Source organism: Cnephaeus nilssonii (genome assembly GCF_951640355.1).
Source record: "Cnephaeus nilssonii genome assembly, chromosome: 5".
Taxonomy (NCBI): Eukaryota; Metazoa; Chordata; class Mammalia; order Chiroptera; family Vespertilionidae; genus Cnephaeus; species Cnephaeus nilssonii.
The window spans coordinates 20,321,116-20,341,465 of record NC_137076.1 but is presented as its reverse complement, the minus strand read 5'-3'; the positions used below and the strand labels follow the sequence as shown (position 1 = coordinate 20,341,465).

At 58.5% G+C, this 20,350-nt stretch overlaps 1 protein-coding gene across 1 annotated transcript in view; it reads right to left on the bottom strand.

Annotated features, from left to right (window-relative positions):
- NOTCH3 (notch receptor 3) overlaps positions 1-18,328 on the bottom strand; it is a 33,142-nt gene extending 14,814 nt beyond the window's left edge. The window contains exons 1-23 of the mRNA XM_079770580.1: positions 18,150-18,328; positions 15,488-15,566; positions 10,791-10,933; positions 10,375-10,713; positions 10,163-10,285; positions 9,837-10,070; positions 9,098-9,253; positions 8,825-9,010; positions 8,078-8,191; positions 7,719-7,832; positions 6,986-7,219; positions 6,767-6,877; positions 6,108-6,300; positions 5,864-6,015; positions 5,530-5,643; positions 4,930-5,085; positions 3,552-3,777; positions 2,952-3,153; positions 2,627-2,780; positions 2,078-2,262; positions 871-1,003; positions 528-785; positions 327-445 (exon numbers count right to left, since the gene is read on the bottom strand). Of these exons, the coding sequence (XP_079626706.1) occupies positions 327-445; positions 528-785; positions 871-1,003; positions 2,078-2,262; positions 2,627-2,780; positions 2,952-3,153; positions 3,552-3,777; positions 4,930-5,085; positions 5,530-5,643; positions 5,864-6,015; positions 6,108-6,300; positions 6,767-6,877; positions 6,986-7,219; positions 7,719-7,832; positions 8,078-8,191; positions 8,825-9,010; positions 9,098-9,253; positions 9,837-10,070; positions 10,163-10,285; positions 10,375-10,713; positions 10,791-10,933; positions 15,488-15,566; positions 18,150-18,252 (3,828 nt within the window). The 5' untranslated portion in view covers positions 18,253-18,328. The remainder of the gene's footprint in view (positions 1-326; positions 446-527; positions 786-870; positions 1,004-2,077; positions 2,263-2,626; positions 2,781-2,951; positions 3,154-3,551; positions 3,778-4,929; positions 5,086-5,529; positions 5,644-5,863; positions 6,016-6,107; positions 6,301-6,766; positions 6,878-6,985; positions 7,220-7,718; positions 7,833-8,077; positions 8,192-8,824; positions 9,011-9,097; positions 9,254-9,836; positions 10,071-10,162; positions 10,286-10,374; positions 10,714-10,790; positions 10,934-15,487; positions 15,567-18,149) is intronic.
- Positions 18,329-20,350: the final 2,022 nt, after the last annotated feature.

Below are 20,350 nucleotides of genomic sequence, written 5' to 3'. Positions count from 1 at the left end.
GAAAAAAGAAAGCCCGGGGCAGGGGGTGGAGACAGGGAGAGAGAGGGAAGGATGGGGGTCAGGACTCGGGAACGCTTGGGCCTCCAGTCTCCGCAGGTCTTACCAAACCTCTCCCCCTCCCCCTGGAATCCCATCCCCACTGTGCACACACGCCTTGCCTTCCCCAAGAAGCCACGCCTCCCAGCCCCAGCCTCACCCCTTCCCACGACTTCCAGGTAATGTCAACATTTCCCAGAACCCCGTTTCCCTGGCGCCTCTTCTCCCCTAAAGGCACGCCCTCCCACCAGGCCACAGAGACCCTGGTGTGACCAGCCACCCCCACTTACCGAGACACAATGGCAGGTGAAGCTCAGTGCACCCCCAGAGCCTGGGCCGGGCCGGCACTGGCCTCCATGCTGGCACGGCTGGGACTCGCAGGGAGACAGGACAGTCTGACAGCGGGGACCTGGGCAGCCAGGAGCCCGAGGATCAGCCACAGTGGGGGAACACAGGCCGGAGCCTAGGCCAGCCCCCTGTCCCACCCTTACCTGTGAAGCCGGCTCGGCAAAGGCAGCGGAAGCCCCCCCCTGGGTCCTGCAGGCAGTCCCGGGTGTGAGCCGCGTGGCAGGCGCCCGGGCGACACTCGTTGATATCGGCCTCGCAGCGCAGGCCAGTGTAGCCTGGGGGGCAGGTACAGCGGAAGCCGCCCACCAGGTCCACACAGGTGCCATTGTGCAAGCACCTGGGACCTGGGTCCTGGGGTGGGCCTGGGCCACAGTCGTCCTCATTAATCTCACAGAGAACCCCTGGGGGAAGGAAGATTAGGGGCGGAGTCAGGGGCGGACAGAGACCCAGCCTCCCAGCCCGTCCCCACCCCTGGCCCTGGCATACCGAGCGTCCCAGGAGGACAGGAGCAGAGGAATCGGGCCACCAGGTCAATGCAGAAGCCCCCATGCTGGCAGGGCCCAGAGGCACACTCATCCACGTCAGCCTCACAGTTGTCACCAGCGTAGCCAGCTGGACACTGCGGTGAGGGCGAGACAGGGACCCGCTCAGCCCCGAGGGGCACAGACACTCCCCGTGAAGACAGAAACTCCCAGCACAGAAAGACACACACACACAGTCGCCCAAAACACAGACATGCCCCGTGTGCGGAAAACACACTCCCCGACGCAGAGGACCCAATGCAGATGGACACACTCCTACAGACACACAGCAGAAACACCCAGATACCCACATATCCCCGAGACACACAAGCAGGAACGCACACTCAGACACCTGCACGTGCCTTCATGCCCAAAGAGACACCATGCACAGAGACACAGGTATGCCTAGGAGCCAACCAAAGACAGACACACACCCAGACAGAAACACCCCCAGAGATACCCAGGGTCACACCCACAAAGGCATACTCGGTCACTAAAGTAAAAGCCCGGCCCTAGCCGGTTTGGCTCAGTGGATAGAGCGTCGGACTGAAGGGTCCTAGGTTCGATTCCAGCCAAGGGCACGTGCCTGGGTTGTGGGCTCGATCCCCAGTGGGGGACGTGCAAGAGGCAGCCGATCAATGATTCTCTCTCATCGTTGATGTTTCTATCTCTTTCTCCCTCTCCCTTCCTATCTTAAATCAATAAAAAATAATTTATTTTTTAAGAAGTATATACTTTTTTTAAAAAAAGTAAAAGCCCAGTCATGACGCCCTGGCTGGTGTGCCCAGTGGTTAGAGCATTGGCCCACGCACCAAAGGGTCTCGGGTTCAATTCTAGTCAAGGGCATGTACTTGGGTTGCAGGTTCAATCCGCAGCCTCGGTGGGGGATGCATGCAGGAGGCAACCAATGTGTCTCTTGCACATTGATGTTTATCTCTCTTTCTCCCTCTCTCCCCGTCTCCCCCCCACCCCTTCCACTTTCTCTCTAAAATTCAATGGAAAAAAATATCCTTGGGTGAGATTTAACAAAAAACAAAACAAGCAAACAAACAGAAAAACCAGACTGGCCTAGAGAGACACACCCACACCAGGCTACAGACACACAGACCTGTGTGCCCAGACACACCTACATGTGACCCGTCCCCCTCCGCCCTCCCCTGGGGGCCCCTTACCTCGCACACATAGCCCCCCATGTAGCCTTGGCAAGTGCCCCCGTGCTGGCAGGGCCGGGCCGAGCAGGGGTCCGCCTCTTGCTCGCAGTGGCTGCCTGTGCGGCCCGCCGGGCACACGCAGTAGTGGGAGCCCTCCTTGTCCACACACTGCCCCCCAGCCTGGCACAGCTGCTCCGGCCGCACCCCTGCACAGAGAGGGGTGTCAGGCACGCACTCCCCACCCCACCCACCGCACACACAGCACCACCTCACATCCCTGCTGCCCCCCGTCACCAGGGTCCCACCACCTCCATCAGGCTGTCACACATCCCTCTAAACTGCACAGCTCTCATCACGGACACAGACACGTTTGCGGCCCACACCAGCTCAGGCGTCCGCTGCACACATCATTCCAGGGGTCTTATGGGGACGGACACACACACCAGGTAGCCATGCCACACAGTCACACGCAGCCGCACACCCCATCCCGCCCGTGTGTCCTGTCACAGCCTCACTGGGCTCACACTGGCAGGAAGTACATGCACACACCAGCCACACGCTCCCGCTCACCCATCTGGGCCGCAGCCTCTCTGCAGGGCAGGCTTTGGACGTCACAGAGGCTGCCGCTCCACCCCGGGGGACAGAGGCAGTAGAAAGAGGCCCCCGTCTGGGCACAGCGACCCCCGTTCTGACAAGGCTCAAGGCTGCACCAGTCTACCAGGGTCTGCAGGGGAAGCCCACAGTGTCAGCGCGCAGCGACCCCCAGAAATCACTCCCCAGATTCTCCCCCAGGGTGCCCAGCAGGCCCCCTGCCCAGGATCCCAGACAGGCCCCTCCCCCAGGGCACCCCTCCAGGCACTCCCCCCAAAACCCACTTCCCAGTGACCCCACCCACCTGACACTGAGCGCCAGTGAAGCCCTCTGGACAGGCGCAGATGAAGCCAGGGTAGGTGGCCGTGCAGACGCCCCCGTGCAGACAGGGCCGGGAGAGGCAGGGGTTGGCCTCCTGCTGGCAGTGCGCGCCAGTGTAGCCAGGGCGGCAAAGACAGCTGAAAGAGTTCACTCCGTCCAAGCAGGTCCCGCCGTTGAAGCAGGAGCTGGAGGGAAAGCGGGGGTGGGTCAGGCCCCGCCCCCTTGGAGGCCCCGCCCTCCACCCGGGGCCCTGCCTAGCCTTGAATGCATCTACTTGGACCCCTACCCCCTACCACCCGCCAGGAGAGACTGCAGCCCTGTCCTGTCCCTTAGCCCCAATTTACCAGGTACTTCAGCACTGAGGTGGGAACCACGTGGAGGCCCCCCTCTGGTCTGGTCTCACCCCCTTAGAGACCAGCATCTCTAAGATGACCCTGCCCCTTCCCACACTGCCCCATCAGGCACCAGGGTCCTGAGTTGGGTGCCAACCTGAGGACCCACCCTTCTTAGCCCCACTCCTGCTCAGGTCCCATGCCCCACCCGAAGCCAGGGTCCCTGAGCTCCCAGTAGAGGGCCCACCCACCTGGGGCTGCAGTCGGGTAGGTTCTGCTCACAGCGGAAGCCGCCATAGCCAGGGGGGCAGGTGCAGGTGAAGGAGGCCACGTGGTCGGTGCAGGTGCCCGGGCCACAGGGACTGCTCAGACACTCGTCCACGTCGCGGGCGCAGCGGGGGCCAGCGAAGCCTGGGAGGCAGGAGCAGGAGAAGGAGCCCACACGGTCCTGACAGGAGCCACCATTCAGGCAGGGGTCTGTGGTCAGAGGGAACGAGGTCTGGTCACTCACCCAGGCCCCCATCAGCCCTTACTGACCCGGCCAGGCCTTGCATAGCGGGAACTTGGACGTAGAACAGGCTTATTTGGAAAGGGCACATTTGCTCAGAGTGTTAAATCCCCCTTTGTTGCCGCATCCCCTCCCTTCTCTGGGAACCTCACCTCTGTGGAAGAGGAAGAGCTTGGCAGAACTAAAGGGCCTTTTGAGCTATTAAGCACATACTGTCAGTTGTGTCTGCTTAATCCCTTGACTCAGCACAGGGGGCTTCCTCCAGACCTGTACTGGCCAGTATAGTGGCCACTGGCCACATGTGGCTATTTAGACCTTGACATGTGGCTGGCCCAAATTGAGATGTGTTGTAAGTGTAAAATAAACACCAGATTTCGGATTCTGAAGACTTAATATATATATATATTTTTTAAAATAAATTTAAAAAGAGGAAGAATGGAGCCCTGGTTGTGTTGTTCAGTGGTTAGAGATTCGGCCCTTGGACCAATGGATCACAGGTTTGATCCCTGGCCCCAGACCAGGGCAAGTGTGGGAGGTAACCAATTGATGTTTCTCTCTCTCTTTCTCTCTCTCCCTTCCTTCCCTCCTCCTCCCTCCCCTCAATGGAAAAAAAAATATATCCTCGAGTGAGGATTTTTTAAAAAGAAGAATGTAAAATATCTCAGTAATTTTCTATTGATTATATGTTGAAATTATAATTTTATATATTAGGTTAAATGACCTATTATTAAATATAATATCACCTTTCTTGTTTTTTTAACTTTTTAAGTGTGAGTACTCGAAAAATTGTAATTGCTTGTGTGGCTGGCGTTGTCTGTAGGACAGCACTCCTGGAGAACTCACTAGGGGCCTCTGATCTCATACTTTACCCACAATCCTAACTTGCTTGCTCCCAGAGACTGAGCGTCAGGCAGACGTGTGCTCCGATCCCAACGTATCCCTTACCTGCTCCGCGACCTCAGGCAAGTCACGTGACCTCTTTAGGTCTCAGTTCCGGGAGTAAAATGGAAAAAATAAGAGAACTATGGAGGTGAAATTAAAGCACAATGCCCAGCACACAGTGCAGGCTTCATGAACATGTTTCCTAGGACAGCACCCCCCACAGGCTCCCCTGAACTCACTGGGGTCACAGTCATCGATGTCCTGGTCACAGGAAGAGCCACTATACCCCCCATGGCAGGTGCAACTAAAACTCCCCGCCAGGTTGGTGCAGGTCCCATGGGGGCCGCAGGGCGAGGGGCCAGCACACTCGTCTACGTCCTGCTGGCATCGAGGGCCTGGGGTGGGAGATAAGGTGACATCTAGGGTTAGAGGGCACAGGGGAGGGTCCGAGGGTGCCTGTCACACAGGAAGGACCTAAAGGCTGCGAGGTGAATGCAAGGACAAGCTCTGCCTCACCGGCCTGGGCATTCTGTACAGGCTGCCCTAGGACCGCCTTCCTGCTGCAGCGGGTGCTGACTGTACGCTCTGAGCTTTGCTCCTCCAGGAAGCTGTCCCCAAATCCCAGCCTGAAACCGAGCTTCCCCAGCCACCTCGCCCTTCTTCTTCTCTAGCAGTGACCATAGGGGCTGCCATGTCTGTGTCCAGCTCTGTCCCTTTCCAAAAGGAAGCTTCCCGGAGAGGCAGGGTCAAGGGTGAGTCCCCCACTGGGTCCCCAGGGAGGAGAGGGGAAGGGGAGAAGGAAGAGGAAGATGAGGAGGAGGAGGAGGAAGCTCATGTACCTTGCCAGCCAGGGGGGCAGGAGCAGACAGCCAGATGGCCAGGACCGGGCTCGCAGTGGCCCCCGTGCTCACAGGGGTTCGGGGCACAGGGGGACAGCAGCTCACACTGATGGCCTGTGGTGGGCAGGCAGAGTGAAATAGTCTGAAGAGATTTCTTGTTCCCATCTCCCCCTAGCGTCCCCACCTTGATCCCCACCTCCCAGGCTGCAAGGGGAAAAAAGAACAAGAAAGAAGGGCAAACATACAGGAGGAAGAGAGTGGAGCAGAGAGAAGGAAGAAGGAAGAAGGGAGAGGGAGGCAGGAGAGCCTGGGCGGGAAACGTGGGGGCACACACCCTGCATGCCAGGGGGACAGGTGCAGTGGAAGTCCATTCCATTGCTGGTGCAGGTGCCACCAGCCCCGCAGGGTTGAGACTCGCAGGCATCTCGAGTGAGACTCTGGCTGCACTGGGGGCCACTCCAGCCAGGATCGCACACACAGCGGAACCTGGAGGGGGAGGCAGTCAGGGCCAGCAAGTGGGCGGAGAGACAAGGCGGGGGGGGGGGGGGGTTGGGTCATGAGATGGGACAAGGCCTCACCCTCCTGGCGCGTCATGGCAGACGCCGTGATGGCAGGGCTCCTGAGCACAGGGGTGGCTGGGGGGCAGGCACAGCGGAGGCAGGGAGCCAGGTGGGCAGAGGCAGCGGAAGCCGTCTTCCCCATCCACACAGGAGCCGCCCTCCCCGCAGGGGCTGGACGCACACTCGTTGATCTCCATGTTGCAGAGAGGCCCTGGGGAGCACACAGGCAACCTCAGCCAAAGACAAGGACAACCGGGCCCACAGAGAGGGACAGCCTGGGCCCCTGAGCACAGCCACGCCCGGCAGCGGGGACAGGCTCCGCCTCCTAACACACCAGCTCTTCTGCAAACCAGAACAGCCACCTCCTCAACCCAGAGCGGCCCTGCCCCAGATCAACTTCACCCCCAAACCTACATGAAGTCACTTTCCCTTTCACTGGAAATTACCTCGGCCCCACTCAGAAACACCCCCCTCCCATCAGAACCCCCTCATCTATGTTCCAGGATAAACCTGAGCCAATATGGGGACAACTTGGTGACCAACAGAGAGACCATAAAGTGTGGACACTCTCACTGGACAAGCCAGTGCAAAGAGAGGGGCAAAACCCGGCCAGGAAAGATGGGTGATTTCACCCTCACCCTCTAAGGACCCCCTTTCCATGGCAGCCGCTTGCCCACCTGTGAAGCCAGGCTGGCAGACACAGTCATAGCGATTGATACCGTCCCGGCAAATTCCAAAGGTGCAGGGGTTGCTGGCACAGTCATCGATGTTCACCTCACAGTTCACACCTGCAGAAGGGGAACGAGACAGGGGTGGCAGCGCCAGGAACACCGTTCCCGAACTCTTGAAACCCTCGGGATGTGCGGTTGCCGCCCCAGCCCAGCCCTCGGTCCCACCTGTGGTGCCAGGAGGGCAGCGGCAGAGGTATTTGTCCACCAGATCTAGGCATTTGCCCCCGTGGCGGCAGGGCTGGCTGCGGCACTCGTTCACCTGGCTCTCGCAGCGCGTGCCAGTGTAGCCCGGGGCACAGGCACAGGAGAAGCTGGCGATGCCGTCCACGCAGCGCCCGTGGTGGCACGGGTCGGGAGAGCAGTCGTCCACGTTGAGCTCACACAGTGTGCCCTCAAAGCCTGCAGGGCCAGAGGGTCAGGCTCCGCCCACTTGCCAAGGTCCTGCTCACAGCCGTGCCCCCAATCAGTCCTGGCTCAGCTCTGCCTCGGGCCCATCGAGACGGCAGAAAGCGGGAGCAATTCCGACCCCGTCCCTAGTGGGCCTCCACGGCATCCAGCTACAAGCTACAAAATTCGCCCCCCGGGCCAAGACCCTTCCACGGTTAAACCCCACCCCCAGTTGTGACCCCGTTTCCAATTCTTACACCATCAGCCCAGCTCTGCCTCTCCCTCACCTGCAAATGGGGACACTGGCAGGTGCCAAGGGATAGGGTTGGTCAAGCCTCACACAGTTATCTGCGCCCAGTATCCCACCAGCTTTTGGCTCCGCCCCCTGGCTGTCATTGGCTCTGACTTGATGCAGTCCTGCCCCAAAGCGCTTTCCAAGGCTGCTATTGGCCCTCGCCCCCACTAGCCCTGCCTCCAAATCCCTGCCGGCCTGGAATGGGCCCGCCCTCACCCTCCGCGCAGCGGCACTCGTAGCCGTCAGGTTGGTCCACGCACTTGGCTCCATTCCTGCAGGGCGTGCTCGCGCACTCATCCACATCCAGCTGGCACAGGGCCCCGCTGAAGCCTGAGGTGGGAGGGAGTGGGGTGAGCAGAGGCCCAGACAGGGTCAGAGCCGTCACCCCTCGCCAGTTCTGCCTTGTATGGGTGGGAAGCCCGTTTACTTAGCTTGACATTCATTTCAAATGTTTTCATGACGTGGTTTCTATTGCAATGGTTTTCTGCTACCACGGCTCCCATAGGCTCCCATCCTGGAGCTTTTGCCCCTGCAGGGACCTTCTTTTTCACACTCCCTGGCCCCAAGGTCCTCACCAGAGGGACAGGTGCAGCTGAAGCCATTGACTCTGTCCTTGCAGACCCCGCCGTTGACACAGGGGCTGCTCTGACACTCGTCCATATCCACCTCGCAGTAGGTGCCTGTGAAGCCTGGGGGGGGGGGGGGGGTGCCGGGGGGAGAGGGAGGGGGAGAGGAGAGGGAGGGATATTAGGGTCGTGGGGGTTCCCCTCTGGCCTGAAGAGAGGGCAATGGGGTAGGTACTCCCCTTCCCAATCAGTTCCCCTAAGCATTGGCCTTCCCCCCAGTGAAACCCTACGTTCAATTTTTGTCCTCAGGCTGGACCCTCACCAAGCTGTGGTCCCAACTAGTCCAAGGCTTATGAGACTCCGTATGGACCTTGCCTTTAGACCACCCTCTTCCCTCTCCAGTCCACAGACATGCCCTGTCCCCAGCTCCCAGGCCCAAGGCCCAAGATCGCCTTGTGCACACCCCAGCAAGACAGTCTGCAGGCTCCACCTAAACCTCCCTCCAGCCCCTGCCCCCATATCGTTCACGCCCCACAGTGGGTCCTGAGGTCCAGACTCCACTCTCCGCAGGAGATTCTATTGGTTCCACTTGACCACGCCCCCAGCTTCTCACAAGGTTCTACTCTGGCCCCACCTCCACCTCACCCCAGGCTCCCATTGGGAACCCAGTTCCACCCCGTCCCTTCGTCCCTTCCTGCAGGCTTCTCTTGCCTGCACCCAGCCTTAGGCCTAGCCTCTACCCCGCCCACCACGCACCTGCCATGCAGATGCAGGTGAACTGGCCTATGCGGTCCAGGCATGTGGCCTGGTTGCGGCAGGGCCCGGATAGGCACTCATTGACGTCAGACTCACAGCGCGGGCCCGTATAGCCTCGGCCACACTGGCACAGGAATGAGCCCTGTGTGTTCACACACTTGCCCAGGTGCTCACATGGGTTGGCGCCTGCAGAAATAGGCACAGCCAGTGTGGGTATGGCCCGCGGAGGAGCGAGCTGTCCCCGCCTTCCACCTCAGACAGTGACCCCCTCACCAATGGAGCACTCGTCCACATCCTGGTCACACGCGCCACCGGTGAAGCCCGGTGGACAAGTGCAGATGGCCCGGCCGTTCACCGGGTTTGTGTCGCAGATAGCATCCTCATGGCAGGGATTGCTGACACAGGCGTCGTCCAGGTGACACAGAAGCCCTGGAAAGGGTCAGGCAGAGGTCAAGGGCAGACCCTCCGCTCTGTCCAAAGGTCCCACAGACCCACATAGTGTTTTACGTTTTGTTCTTATTAACCTGTAGCATATTTAGTAGCTATTTTCTCCTAATTGTTTATTATGAAAAATTTTAAACATACAGAGAGGTTGCTTTATACACCCACCAACCTAGATTCAGCTATTGTTAAGACTTATCTGCCCTTTTTTCTGAATCATTTGAAAATGAGTTGGAAACATGAAAGGGTCCTATCTCAAGCCTTTGCTTCTGTAGCACCCTCTGCCCTTCCCTCCATTTTCAAATCCCCCTTCCAAACACCTTCTCTGACCTTTGATACTTGCAAAGGTCTCCTCTCTTTCTTGCTTACAGTATATCTCTCTATGTCCATGGCGTCTGTCCTGTACCATGCACAACCCCTCCTCCCAGGCCTCTCCCAGGCTTACCCTCCTCCCCATACCTGGCCTCCAGCATAATCATTCTAACACTCAAGTAAGTCAGATGCCATCCTTGCCCCCATTCGAGAACCATCAATGGCTCCCTTGCTGCCTTCATGGGATACAGCCACTCACCAGTCTTGCCCATGGGGCAGGCACAGTAGAAGGAGGCCACGCGGTCGTGGCAGGTGGCCCCGTGGAAGCACACGGTCGTGGCACAGTCATCGATATTCTGACTACAGCTCTCACCGGTCCAGCCATTGACGCACACACAGCTGTGGCCACCCAGTGTGTTAGAGCAGGTGCCCCCGTTGTGGCACGCATTGGGCTGCAGCTGACACTCATCCACGTCCTCTGTGCAGAACTGGCCTGTGCCACACAGATGCACCAGCCCAGTCACCTGGACTGGTGCATCCCCACCCAACGTCTGCCACCCAGCTCCCTTCAGCCCCAGTGCCCACCTGTCCACTCCGGAGGGCACTGGCAATTGTAGGTGTTGACGCCATCGACACATGTCCCCCCGTTTAGGCACCGGTTCCCTGGGCAGTCGTCCACATTCACTTCACAGTTCTGGCCCTCAAACCCTAGCATGGGAGGAGGAGGCGAGTATTGACTGTAGGCTGGCCTGCGGGGTTCCCACCCCTGCTGCCTCCCCCAAGAGCAGCCTCCTCACCAGGCAGGCAGGCACAGTCATAGGTGAGATCGCCATTCTGTCTACAGGTGCCTCCGTTACGGCACGGTGAAGGCGCACAGGGCACTGCAGGGGTCTCACACAGTGGCCCCAGGTAGCCGGTTGGGCACTGGCAGCGGAAAGAGCCAGGTGTGTTGAGGCACGTGCCACCGTGATGGCAGGGACCGCCCCCCCGGCACTCATCCACGTCGCTTCGACAGCTGCGGCCCTGGTAGCCAGGTGGGCAGGAACAGATGTAGCGGCCATCAGGCCCCACTGAGCAGCGGGCCCCATGGGCACAGGGGCTGCTGAGGCAGGGGTCTGGCAGGGAGCAGTCAGGGCCTGGAGGGACCAAAAGAGGGTGAGTTAGGTGGGCCAGACCCTTACTACCTCGGGGTCCCTTCCAGATCATCCCTTACCTCTGAACCCACGGGGACAGCGGCAGGAGAACCGGGCAGTGCCTGCTACCACCGAGCTCTGGCAGACACCACGACCAGCACAGGGGCCCGAATGGCAGGGATCTTCCAGCTGGCACCGCTCACCCACCCAGCCTGGTGGGCACCTGTAGGCAAAGACAGCTCAGTAGGGGCAGGAGATACACAGACATACGCACAAGACAGGCAAGAAACACATGGGCAAACGGATCCATAAATACACATACTCATTAATTCACGCAACATTCAGTAAGTACCTACTATGTTCTTAGCAATTGGAATACAGCAGCAAACACAATAAAAGTGGTCCCACCCTCCTGATGCTCACAGCTAGCTTGGGGGAAGAGAAGATATACAAATCACAAGTTAGTATACAGCATGCCAGCAGGGGGCAGTGGGGGCCATGATGGTCATGGTATAGTATAGAGTGGTGGCCCTAGGAAAGAAATGTCCACGTCCCAGAACCTGTGGCTGACAGTATTTGGAAAGAGTCTTTGCAGATGTAACTAAGTGACATATCAAGATGAGATCATTCGCCCAGCTGGTGTGGCTCAGTGGTTGAGCTTCGACCTGTGAACCAGGAGGTCACGGTTCAATTCTGGGTCAGGGCACAGGCCAACGGGTTGAGGGCTCGATTCCCAGTGGGGAGCATGCAGGAGGCAACTGATCAATGATTTTTCTCTCATCATTGATGTTTCTATCTCTCCCTCTCCTTTCCTCTCTGAAATTAAAAAATATATATTTTTTAATAGTTTTGTGTGTTTTTTTTAAAGAGATGATATCATCCTGGATTTTCCAGGTGGGCCCTAAATCCAGTGATAATGTTCTTTTAAGAGCAAGGCAGAGGGAGACTTGGGAGGAAGAGGAGAAGGCCCTGCAGAGTCAGAGACTGGGTGGTGTGGCACCCACAAGCCAAGGAAAGCCTGGAGCTGCCAGAAGGTGGCAGAGGCAGGCAGGCAGGAGGCTCCCCTCAGGCCATTGGAGAACGGTGGCTGCCAACGCCTTGGTTTCAGACGTCTGGCCTCCAGAACCGTGAGAGTGCATTTCTGTTGTTTTAAACCCCTCCGTTTTGGGTCATTTGTCACAGCAACTACAGGAAACGGAAACTAAGACACAAAATAAGGGGCATAGAGGAATGGGGGCGGGAGGCAGATATCTTTTCGTGGACTGAAGAAAGGGAGGAGGCCATGGGATGTGCGGGGAAGCGTGCTCCAGGCAGAGAGAACTAGTCTCAGACTCCAGAAGACAAGCACCCAGCACACACACACACACACACACACACACACAGATCCAGGAACATACACAAACATACCAACTCCACGTCTTGCCTGGCAATACTCAGACACCAACCCACAGGCCGGGCCACAGAGAGGGGCAACTTTCACATGGATAGACAGAGGACCCCACAAAACATCTACTCCTTTTCTGGGAACACATACATCCCTTCTTTCCACTGGTGGGAGCGAGGTAGACACTAATATTGATGCCTCTTTGGCGCGGGGAGGGGGGGGGTGTCCTTTAGCCCGCAGTCCCCTCCCCAAACCCACCAAAGCAAGCTGGTCGGAGTGTGAGGGAAACACGAGACCTGGAAAAGGGGTGGTCTTAAGACTGGAAATCTTCTGCGTGGTCAGAGGGAGGGGCCCCGAGAGGCTCGAGGACCCAGACCCCACCCCCGACGCTGCCCACTCTCCCGCTGGTCCCTCCCTCTGGCTTGTTCCAGGCGCTCAGGGCTACACTCAAGCAGCTGACTCAGTCCTCAGCGTCACCCACAAGGTCCCCCCACCCCGGCCCCCAGCGAAACAGGTCGGGACATGGCCGGACAGAGGCGCAGGTGGTGTCGTGAGGGGAGAAACCAGCTCCCAGCCCCCTCCTCAAAGGCCCGCAGGGCCAGGACAGCCACCACCACTGCGCGCCAGGAGGGGGCGCGCTGCACGGGGCGCCCCGAACTGCGGGGTCCCACCGCCAGGCAGGGCGCGGCCCCGCGGCCCTCTCCTGGCGCCCCCGGCGGGTTCCCACGATCTGTGCCCCGCGCCCCTGCCGACCGGTCGGGCCGGTTCCAGCCTCCGCCCGTGCCCCGCCCCACGGCCTGGGTTTCGGGGGAGACGGAGGGGAGAGCTGACTTGGGGGGGCAGGGGAGGCGAGGACTGGGAGACAGAAACAAGGGCTTAGAAGCCTACTTTGGGGGCAAGACTTGCGAGACCATGGGGGGGGGGCGTCCCTGAAAGCACATGAGTATTTGGGATGTGTAAGGAGACTGGGGGTGCGTGGGGCGTGGTTCCCACAGCCCAGCTCTGGGGACTGAGTCCGCTCCACTCCGGGGAATCCGGGCTCCGGGCGGCCACGCGCGCCGGTGATTCACCTGTCGAGGGGCGGGGCAGCCGCGGGCGCATTCACCTGTCGGCAGTATTCCAGGCGCGGAGCTCTATTGCGCAGGCGCTCGGCCCTGGGGCTCCACCTCCAGGTGAGTGGCTTCAGATGAGGGGGGGGGGGGGGGGGTTGGCACTTTTCCCTATTTTCACCTTTGCGGACTCCCAACCGGAAAAGCCCGCTCAGCCAGGCTAAGCATCCCACCCAGATGAGCTCAAGTGGTCTCCATTCAAAGTGTGTGTATAACTTCAAAGCGGCTCTCCTGGGTCTAAAGTCGCATGTTGTTGAATAAATGAATAAATCAATTAGTTAATGGCTACTGGATGAACTGCTCTTACTAAGGACAAAATTACAAAAGGAACCAAGCATTTCCCCATAATCTTGAGAGGTTCCCCCTTATGGCACCTACTTCCTGTGTCTCTGCTGTTATTATTTATAACTAAAGGCCCGGTGCTCAAAATTCGTGCAAGGGGCTCGGCCCTCGAAGCCCCTCGCAGCCCCTCGAAGCCCCGGCTTCATCTGGAAGGTCGTCAGGATAAAGGTCGTTCTGCTGTTCGGTCTAATTAGCACATTAGCTCTTTATTATATAGGATAATAACCCCTATTGGCCCTCCTCACTAAAGACAGCCTAGAGGGGACAGCAATGAAGAAGACAAGGAAATCAAGGAGATGAGACCCAAGGTCAGCAGCCACAGCAACGATGGTACCCGTACCGCTGCAACGCTGCAGCTTCAGTTACCCAACTTCAATTACCGATGCCGATGCCCAGAAAACCCTAAGCCACAAGATGGCAAAGAGACAAAAGCAGCGGATCTACCAGCGGAGAGGCTGAGAATTCGTTGCTCCAGAGGCTGAACAGGCGGGGCTGAGTAAATACTGGCTTCCCATCTCTGCCACCATCTGGTTTAGTCATCCAACAAGAAGTGAATATGAAATTCCAGCATAAAGAAATGAACATAATATTGGAGCTGAAGACCTTCAGTGCTGGCTTTTTGCCCAATGACCAGATATACATTTTTTACCTAAAGATGTCTCTTTTTGGTAATGACAAACATGGGTGTGTTTTTTTAGATGGGTTTTTTTTTAAGCCTAGTTTTTTCTCAATTCACCTATAAAAGTTTTTTAATTGTTACATGTCTGTTCAAGCTGTGATTTTTAAGATCCTCATTTTTAATTTGTAAATAAAAGTTTACAACTTTTTCAAAAAGTCAACAAACTGCAAGCACCTGTTAATAAAGCTCTTAAACAATAAAAATAAGCCCTATTTATTGAGCACTTGCTGTACGCCAAGCAGTATGCTGAGTTCATTGTATGAAGGGTTTATTTAAATCTGTACAATAAACTCAAATGAGGAACTGTTATTGCCCCAATTTGCAGATGCAGCAACTGAGGCTCCGCAAGCTCAAAGATCTTGCACAAGGTAACCCAGAGCCCAGAATTTAAACTGAGCTGTTTGCCTCTGCTCAGCTCTCTCCCAGCCTCTTCCCGACTCCCCCCAGCCCTCTGCCTTTCCCAAATTCTTGGGCTCCTTCCTGGTCACAAGCCCCTGTTTCACATATGCAGTGAGGTTCAGAGAGGGGAAGTGACTAATCCAAAGGTCACACAGCAATGAAGTGGCAAAGCTGGGCTGTATTACAGGCCTCCAGTGCCCCCACCTTGAAATCTTGAGATAGGGGAGGGTGCAGATGGTGTACCCTCCCAAGCCACTGCTATTGGTCCCTGAAGATTTGTTGATCAAGTTATAACTACCTCCATTAGGGGCTTTACATATGACCTCAGGCAGCTGAGAATTCTGTGAGGTTGGGGATTACTGGGCTCATTTTCCAGAATAGGACACTGAGACTTAGAGTTAAGTCCCAGCCCTGGTCCGTGTGGCTCAGTTGGTTGAGGACCATCTTTGCACCGAAAGGTGTAAGGTTGCCAGTACAATTCCTGGTCAGAGCGCATGCCCAGGTTGCAGGTTTGATTCCCCATCCAGGTACTTGTGGGAGGCAACCAATCCATGTTTCTGTCTCACGTCAATGTTTCTCTCTCTCTCTCTCCCTTTCTCTCTAAAATCAATAAACATATTTAAAAAAAGAAAGAGAGAGAGCTGAAGTCCCAGCCAGTCTGCAACACGATGTGGGATTTGAAGCCAGGCCAAGCAGATGTCAGAGCTCCTGCTTTTAACCCTGCTGATTCCAGGAATCAAGAAGTTGCCCAAGCCGCACATGTAGGAAGTAGTAGAGGCATTCATGGTGGACACAGAAGCAGGGGGGCAAGACAGACTGCCTCCCCACACGGGGCCCACTAATGGCTCTGAGCCAGGCACTCACAGGCAGGCAGCCTCCCGGGAGGACAGCTGGGTGCAGCGACCTCCATTTGAACACGGGCTTCCATCCAGGCAAGGGGGAGCTGTGTGGGGTGAACAGAGGTGGGCAGGTCAGACAGGTGCCCAGGAACCCCAGCTCAGAGGGACAGCCCCCCTCCTTCCCTCTTCCAGGCAACAGCTGCACGGAGCTGGGGGTGTCTCTGAGGGTGCAGGGAGCCCCTCCATCTAAGGTTCCCACGGCTCCCCACCCTGGCCCCAGCTGTTGGGGCCGCAGCTGTCCCTGCCAGCTTGAGCCCTGGGAACCACAAGACAGGGGCGGACAAGAGGAGGTGCTGACTTGTGCCAGATGTGGGGGCTCAGGAAGTGGCCAAAATGGGGGGAGCAGAGGCAGGAAGTGAGGGTGCGGTGTGTTAAAGGGAGGTCCGAGGCTGTGTGCCCAGATCCTGGGGTAATGGAGGGGGCAGCGGCAGGGAGTCCTGGGCCATGGCTCTCTCTCTTCCACTGATGTTGGGCGCCTCCTCCAGCTGTGCAGCCCTGTGCAGTGGCTCTGGGGAGCGAGGCCGGGGCATGTACCCCAGGCGCAGCCAGCATTGGGTGTTGCAGGGTGTGTGTTGAAGGGAGGGGCAGCTGGCCCCAGACATGTACTGCCCTGTCCAGCATCCCCAACCCTGAGGGCTGTCCCTCTGGGGTGTGGCACAGTCTAACTGTCCTGCCAGACGGGTCTGGGGCATGGCTGGGTGTGAGCTAGTGGAGAATTGTGTGTGCTGGCAGGTATGGGGCCAATGTGTTCATGTGTGTGTCACCGAGAGATAGAAAGATGGAGGGAGATAGAGAAAAGCAGAGACAGATATAAAAAAGGAAGCTAGGAGCAGGCAGCACAGAGAGAGGAGACAGAGAAGTATAGAGACAGAGACACAGAAAAGGAGACGCCGTAGAGACAGGAGTTAAGCGGGACATGAGCATGGGCCAATATGGCATATGTCTCCTGAGGAGGGGACAAGCAGGGACAGGACATCACCCCATAGGGGCCGATGCGTGTTTGTGAACTCACACTGGGGGCCATGAGACCCAGCCTGAGGGCCTCTCTCAGCTGTGGGATCCGTGAGCCATGCATGTGTACGTGATGTGCATGGGTGTACAGATGTGTGTGCCATGTGTGTGCAGGCTGGATCTGTTGTGTATTTGGGTGTCTGTGTGTGTACATGTGGCTGTGTATAGGTTGGATGTGCCCATCTGCACGTGTGAGCTGGGCATGCCCTTGGATCTGTGTCTGTATGTGTCTGAGTGTGTGAAGACAGCATGTGCAAGGCCTGGGGCCTGTGTGCGCACTTTGTATGAACACGTGTGATTATATGCGCACATCAGTGTGTGAGCTGTGTGTGCCTGGGTATGTCTTGTGTGAGCTGGGGGACATGGGGGTGTTTGGGGGTGTACTCTGTGTGTGCACATGTACATCTCGATATGTGTGACCCAGGGCTGTGTGTGCCTGCGAGTGTGTGACAGACCATGTGGGTGCCCGCTGGCCTTGCGGGGGCGGCAGCTCTTGCCCGGTCCTGCCCGGTGCGGGCGGGGGCACGTTGGGGGGTGGGGGTGGGGTATGGGCTTGGGAGGCCCGCATGCACTCCCACCCCTCCCAGAACCCAGCCCCACAGAGGCGCCCCAGGACCCTCAGCCAGGGCTGCTGGGCCCGCGTCCCTCCTCCGCCCGCCAGGCCTCCCTTGGGGGGGATGCGCCCCCACAGCCCCCGCTCGGCCCCGCCGCCCATCCCGCTTTGTCTGGCAAATAAAGCGCGAGGCCGGCCGGGGGGAGGGGGTGTCTAGACGCCGCGGCCATTGTCCCAAGCGAGGGAGGGGAAAATGCGGAGGGGGAGGGGCGGGGGGCCCCGGGCCCGCTGGGGAGGGGCTCGGGCTGCAAGGTCCGGGCACAGAAATCGAAGAGGAGCACGTGGGCTCGCGCTCCCGCCCCCCACTCCCTTCCCAGGGCGGGGACCGGGTCCGGGCCGCCGGATCCGGACGGGTGGGGGAGGGAGCGGGGCCGGGGCCGGGGCCGGGGAAGGGGCGCGGGTGCCGCAGCGGCTCCGGCTCCCGCGGCGGCTCCGGCTCCGGGTTTTGCTGCGCTCCGGCCTGGGAAGTTTCCTCCGAGTTCGGAGCTGCGAGAACTTCGCGCCCCCTCCCCGCCCTCCGACCCCCGCCCCGCGGGTCTGAGAGTTGGGGGTGGGGGTGGGGTGGGGCTTTTGTACGAGGGGTCCCCGCCCTGGGGGCACTTGAGCTCCAGTCGTGACCTTCCCAGGACTCCGGATGGGCGTGGGTGGAGAGGGAGCTCCAGATTCTGGGTACCCCCCCCCCCCAATTTTGAGTCCCAGGTCCCCGCATCTCGAGCTCCCAGTCCCGGACTTCTGGGTCTCTACATCCCCAGCCCTGATCGCTCCTGGGCCCCTGCGTTCCTCGCCCCCCAATTCTGAGTCCCTGTCCCCCGGGGCTGGCACGCAGTCCGGGCTCCAGCGCCCCTGCTCCTGCCCCTGCCCCTGCTCCTGCCCGTGCGCCTGCTCTGGTCCTTGGCTTCCAGCCCCCCCCCCCCCCCCCCAGCACCAGACTTGGGGGTCCTTGCACTCCGCTCTCCTCCCTTCCTCCCCCCATTCGTTCCACCCTCAGGTCCCGACCCCTCACCTGCAGCCCCGGGTCCCGCCAGCAGCAGCAACAGGAGCGGCGCCCGCACGGACGGCAGCGGCGACATCAGGCCGCGGCGGCGGACCCGGGTCCCCGGCCCCATGGCGGCCCGCCGCGACCCTCCCTCCTCCCTCCTCCCTCCTTCCCTCGGCTCCGGGCGCGTCCCGGGCCAGCCTCAGCGCCGCCAACTTCGCCGAAGTGAGGCTGTCGGGCCGCCCCGCCCCCAGCCCTGGCGGTTCGCTCCGCCCCGGGGCCAGCCCCGCGCTCCCCGCCCCTCGCCCGGCCTCCCAGGGTCCCTGCCCACCCTCCACCCACCCACACAGCGTGGGACCCGCGGACCCGCAGACACTCGGGCCGGCCACGCGGGGGGGATGCGGGACCAACCCACTCGCGGTGGCAGACGCACCCAGCCTGGTGGTTACCTCTGCTCCCCACACACCCAGAGCCAGAGGCACACGGGGCCCGGACACAAACACGGACCCCCCAGACACCCCCAAACGGAGACCAGGCAGGTCCGAGAGGCTCAGGAGCACACAGCCCCCAGGCACCGATGCAGACACGTGCACCGAACTTCAGGGGACTTGAAATCTCAAACACTGGAAAACCTGAAACTCAGGCCCAGCCAAGCCTTGAGCCCGGGGCCGTTGGCAGCCTCCGACCTCACACACAAGCTAGAGGCGTCTCATGAATAACGGCAAGAGGCACACACACACTCCCAACAGCCCTTCCTCTTCACAGCCCGTGTGAACCCCAGAGGTGACTCCAGTCCCACCCCATACTCCACACAGCTCTGCCACGCAATTCGATCCACTGACTTTTCCAAAATGTCTCCATGGTGAGAAAGGGGACCCCCCAAAAGGCCACCACCCCCCACCCCCACCCCAGCCCTGGAGGAGATGTCATTCTGCGGAAGAAAGAGCCAGACATCGATGCACCCAGCACTGGGAACTCAGGGCTGGTCAGAGGAAGGCGCAGGGTCTGGGGAGGGCGCAAAGAAGGGCTGGGGAGGGCTCTGCCTGGAGGGTGGGCTCCTTATTTTTTCATTCATTCATTCATTCATTCATTCATTCGGCAGATAGGTATAAAGCCCAGCTCTCTGTCTGGCTTTGTTCCAGAGGCTGGGTGCACCTTTTACCTCCAGAGAGGACTTCCCAGAGAAGGACCCAGTGGGGCTCAGGCTGCATGAACTGAAGGAATGCCATCCCAGCAGAGGGGCAGCCCTACATCCGGAGAAGGCGCCGAGTCCTGAAGGAGAATGGTCAGGCCAGGGGTGGGGCTGGCCATGAGCAGGAGAAAGGGGTCAGGCCGGCCCCCTGCTCTCTGGCTTAGTGATGAGGCTGCAGGGAGGAGGAATGGGTTGAGGGTGAGGTGCTCAAGCTGAGGAGCTGGAGGACCACCCAGAGGGCAGCTGAACATTGGGGCTGAGCATACAGGAGTCCTGACATGGGCACCCCTGAGATCTTTGGGCAATTTAAGACTTTTTCTTTTCTTTTTTTAAAAATTAATTTGAGAGAGAAAGAAAGGAAGGGGGGGGGGAGAGAGAGAGAGAGAGAGAGAGAGAGAGAGATGAGAGGGAAACATTCACCAGCCACCTCCTGCACATCCCCTACTGGGGATCAAGCCCACCACCTGGGCATGTGTCCCGAATCAAACCGGTGACCACTTGGTGCATGGGACCATATTCAACCAATTGAGCCAGGGCTAAGACTTTTTCTTTTAAAATACTTTTAAATGCACAATAATACAATTTTCGTATGCCCTTGGTCCATACTTACCCACACTTTGCCACATTTGCTTTATAATTACATATATACTCCCTAAAAACAAGGGCACTCTCTTATCTAAACACAGCACAGTTTCCCCCTCAGTCCATACCCAAAGTTTTCTGTTGCCCCAACAATATCTCTGTCGCATGTTTCTTTGCTGGTCCAGGATCTAATCTCTGATGACGTGTCGCATTTAATTGTTATGTTTCTTTTCTTTTCTTTTTCTTTTTACTGATTTTAGAGAGGAAGGGAGAAGAAAAGAGAAATGTCAATGATGAGAGAATCACTGATCAGCTGCCCCCGGCACACCTCCTACTGGGGATCCAGCCCGCAACCCAGGCGTATGCCCTGACCAGAAATCCAACAATGACCTCCTGGTTCATAGGTCAACATTCAACCAGAGCCACGCCAGCCAGGTTGTTTCTTGTTGTCCTT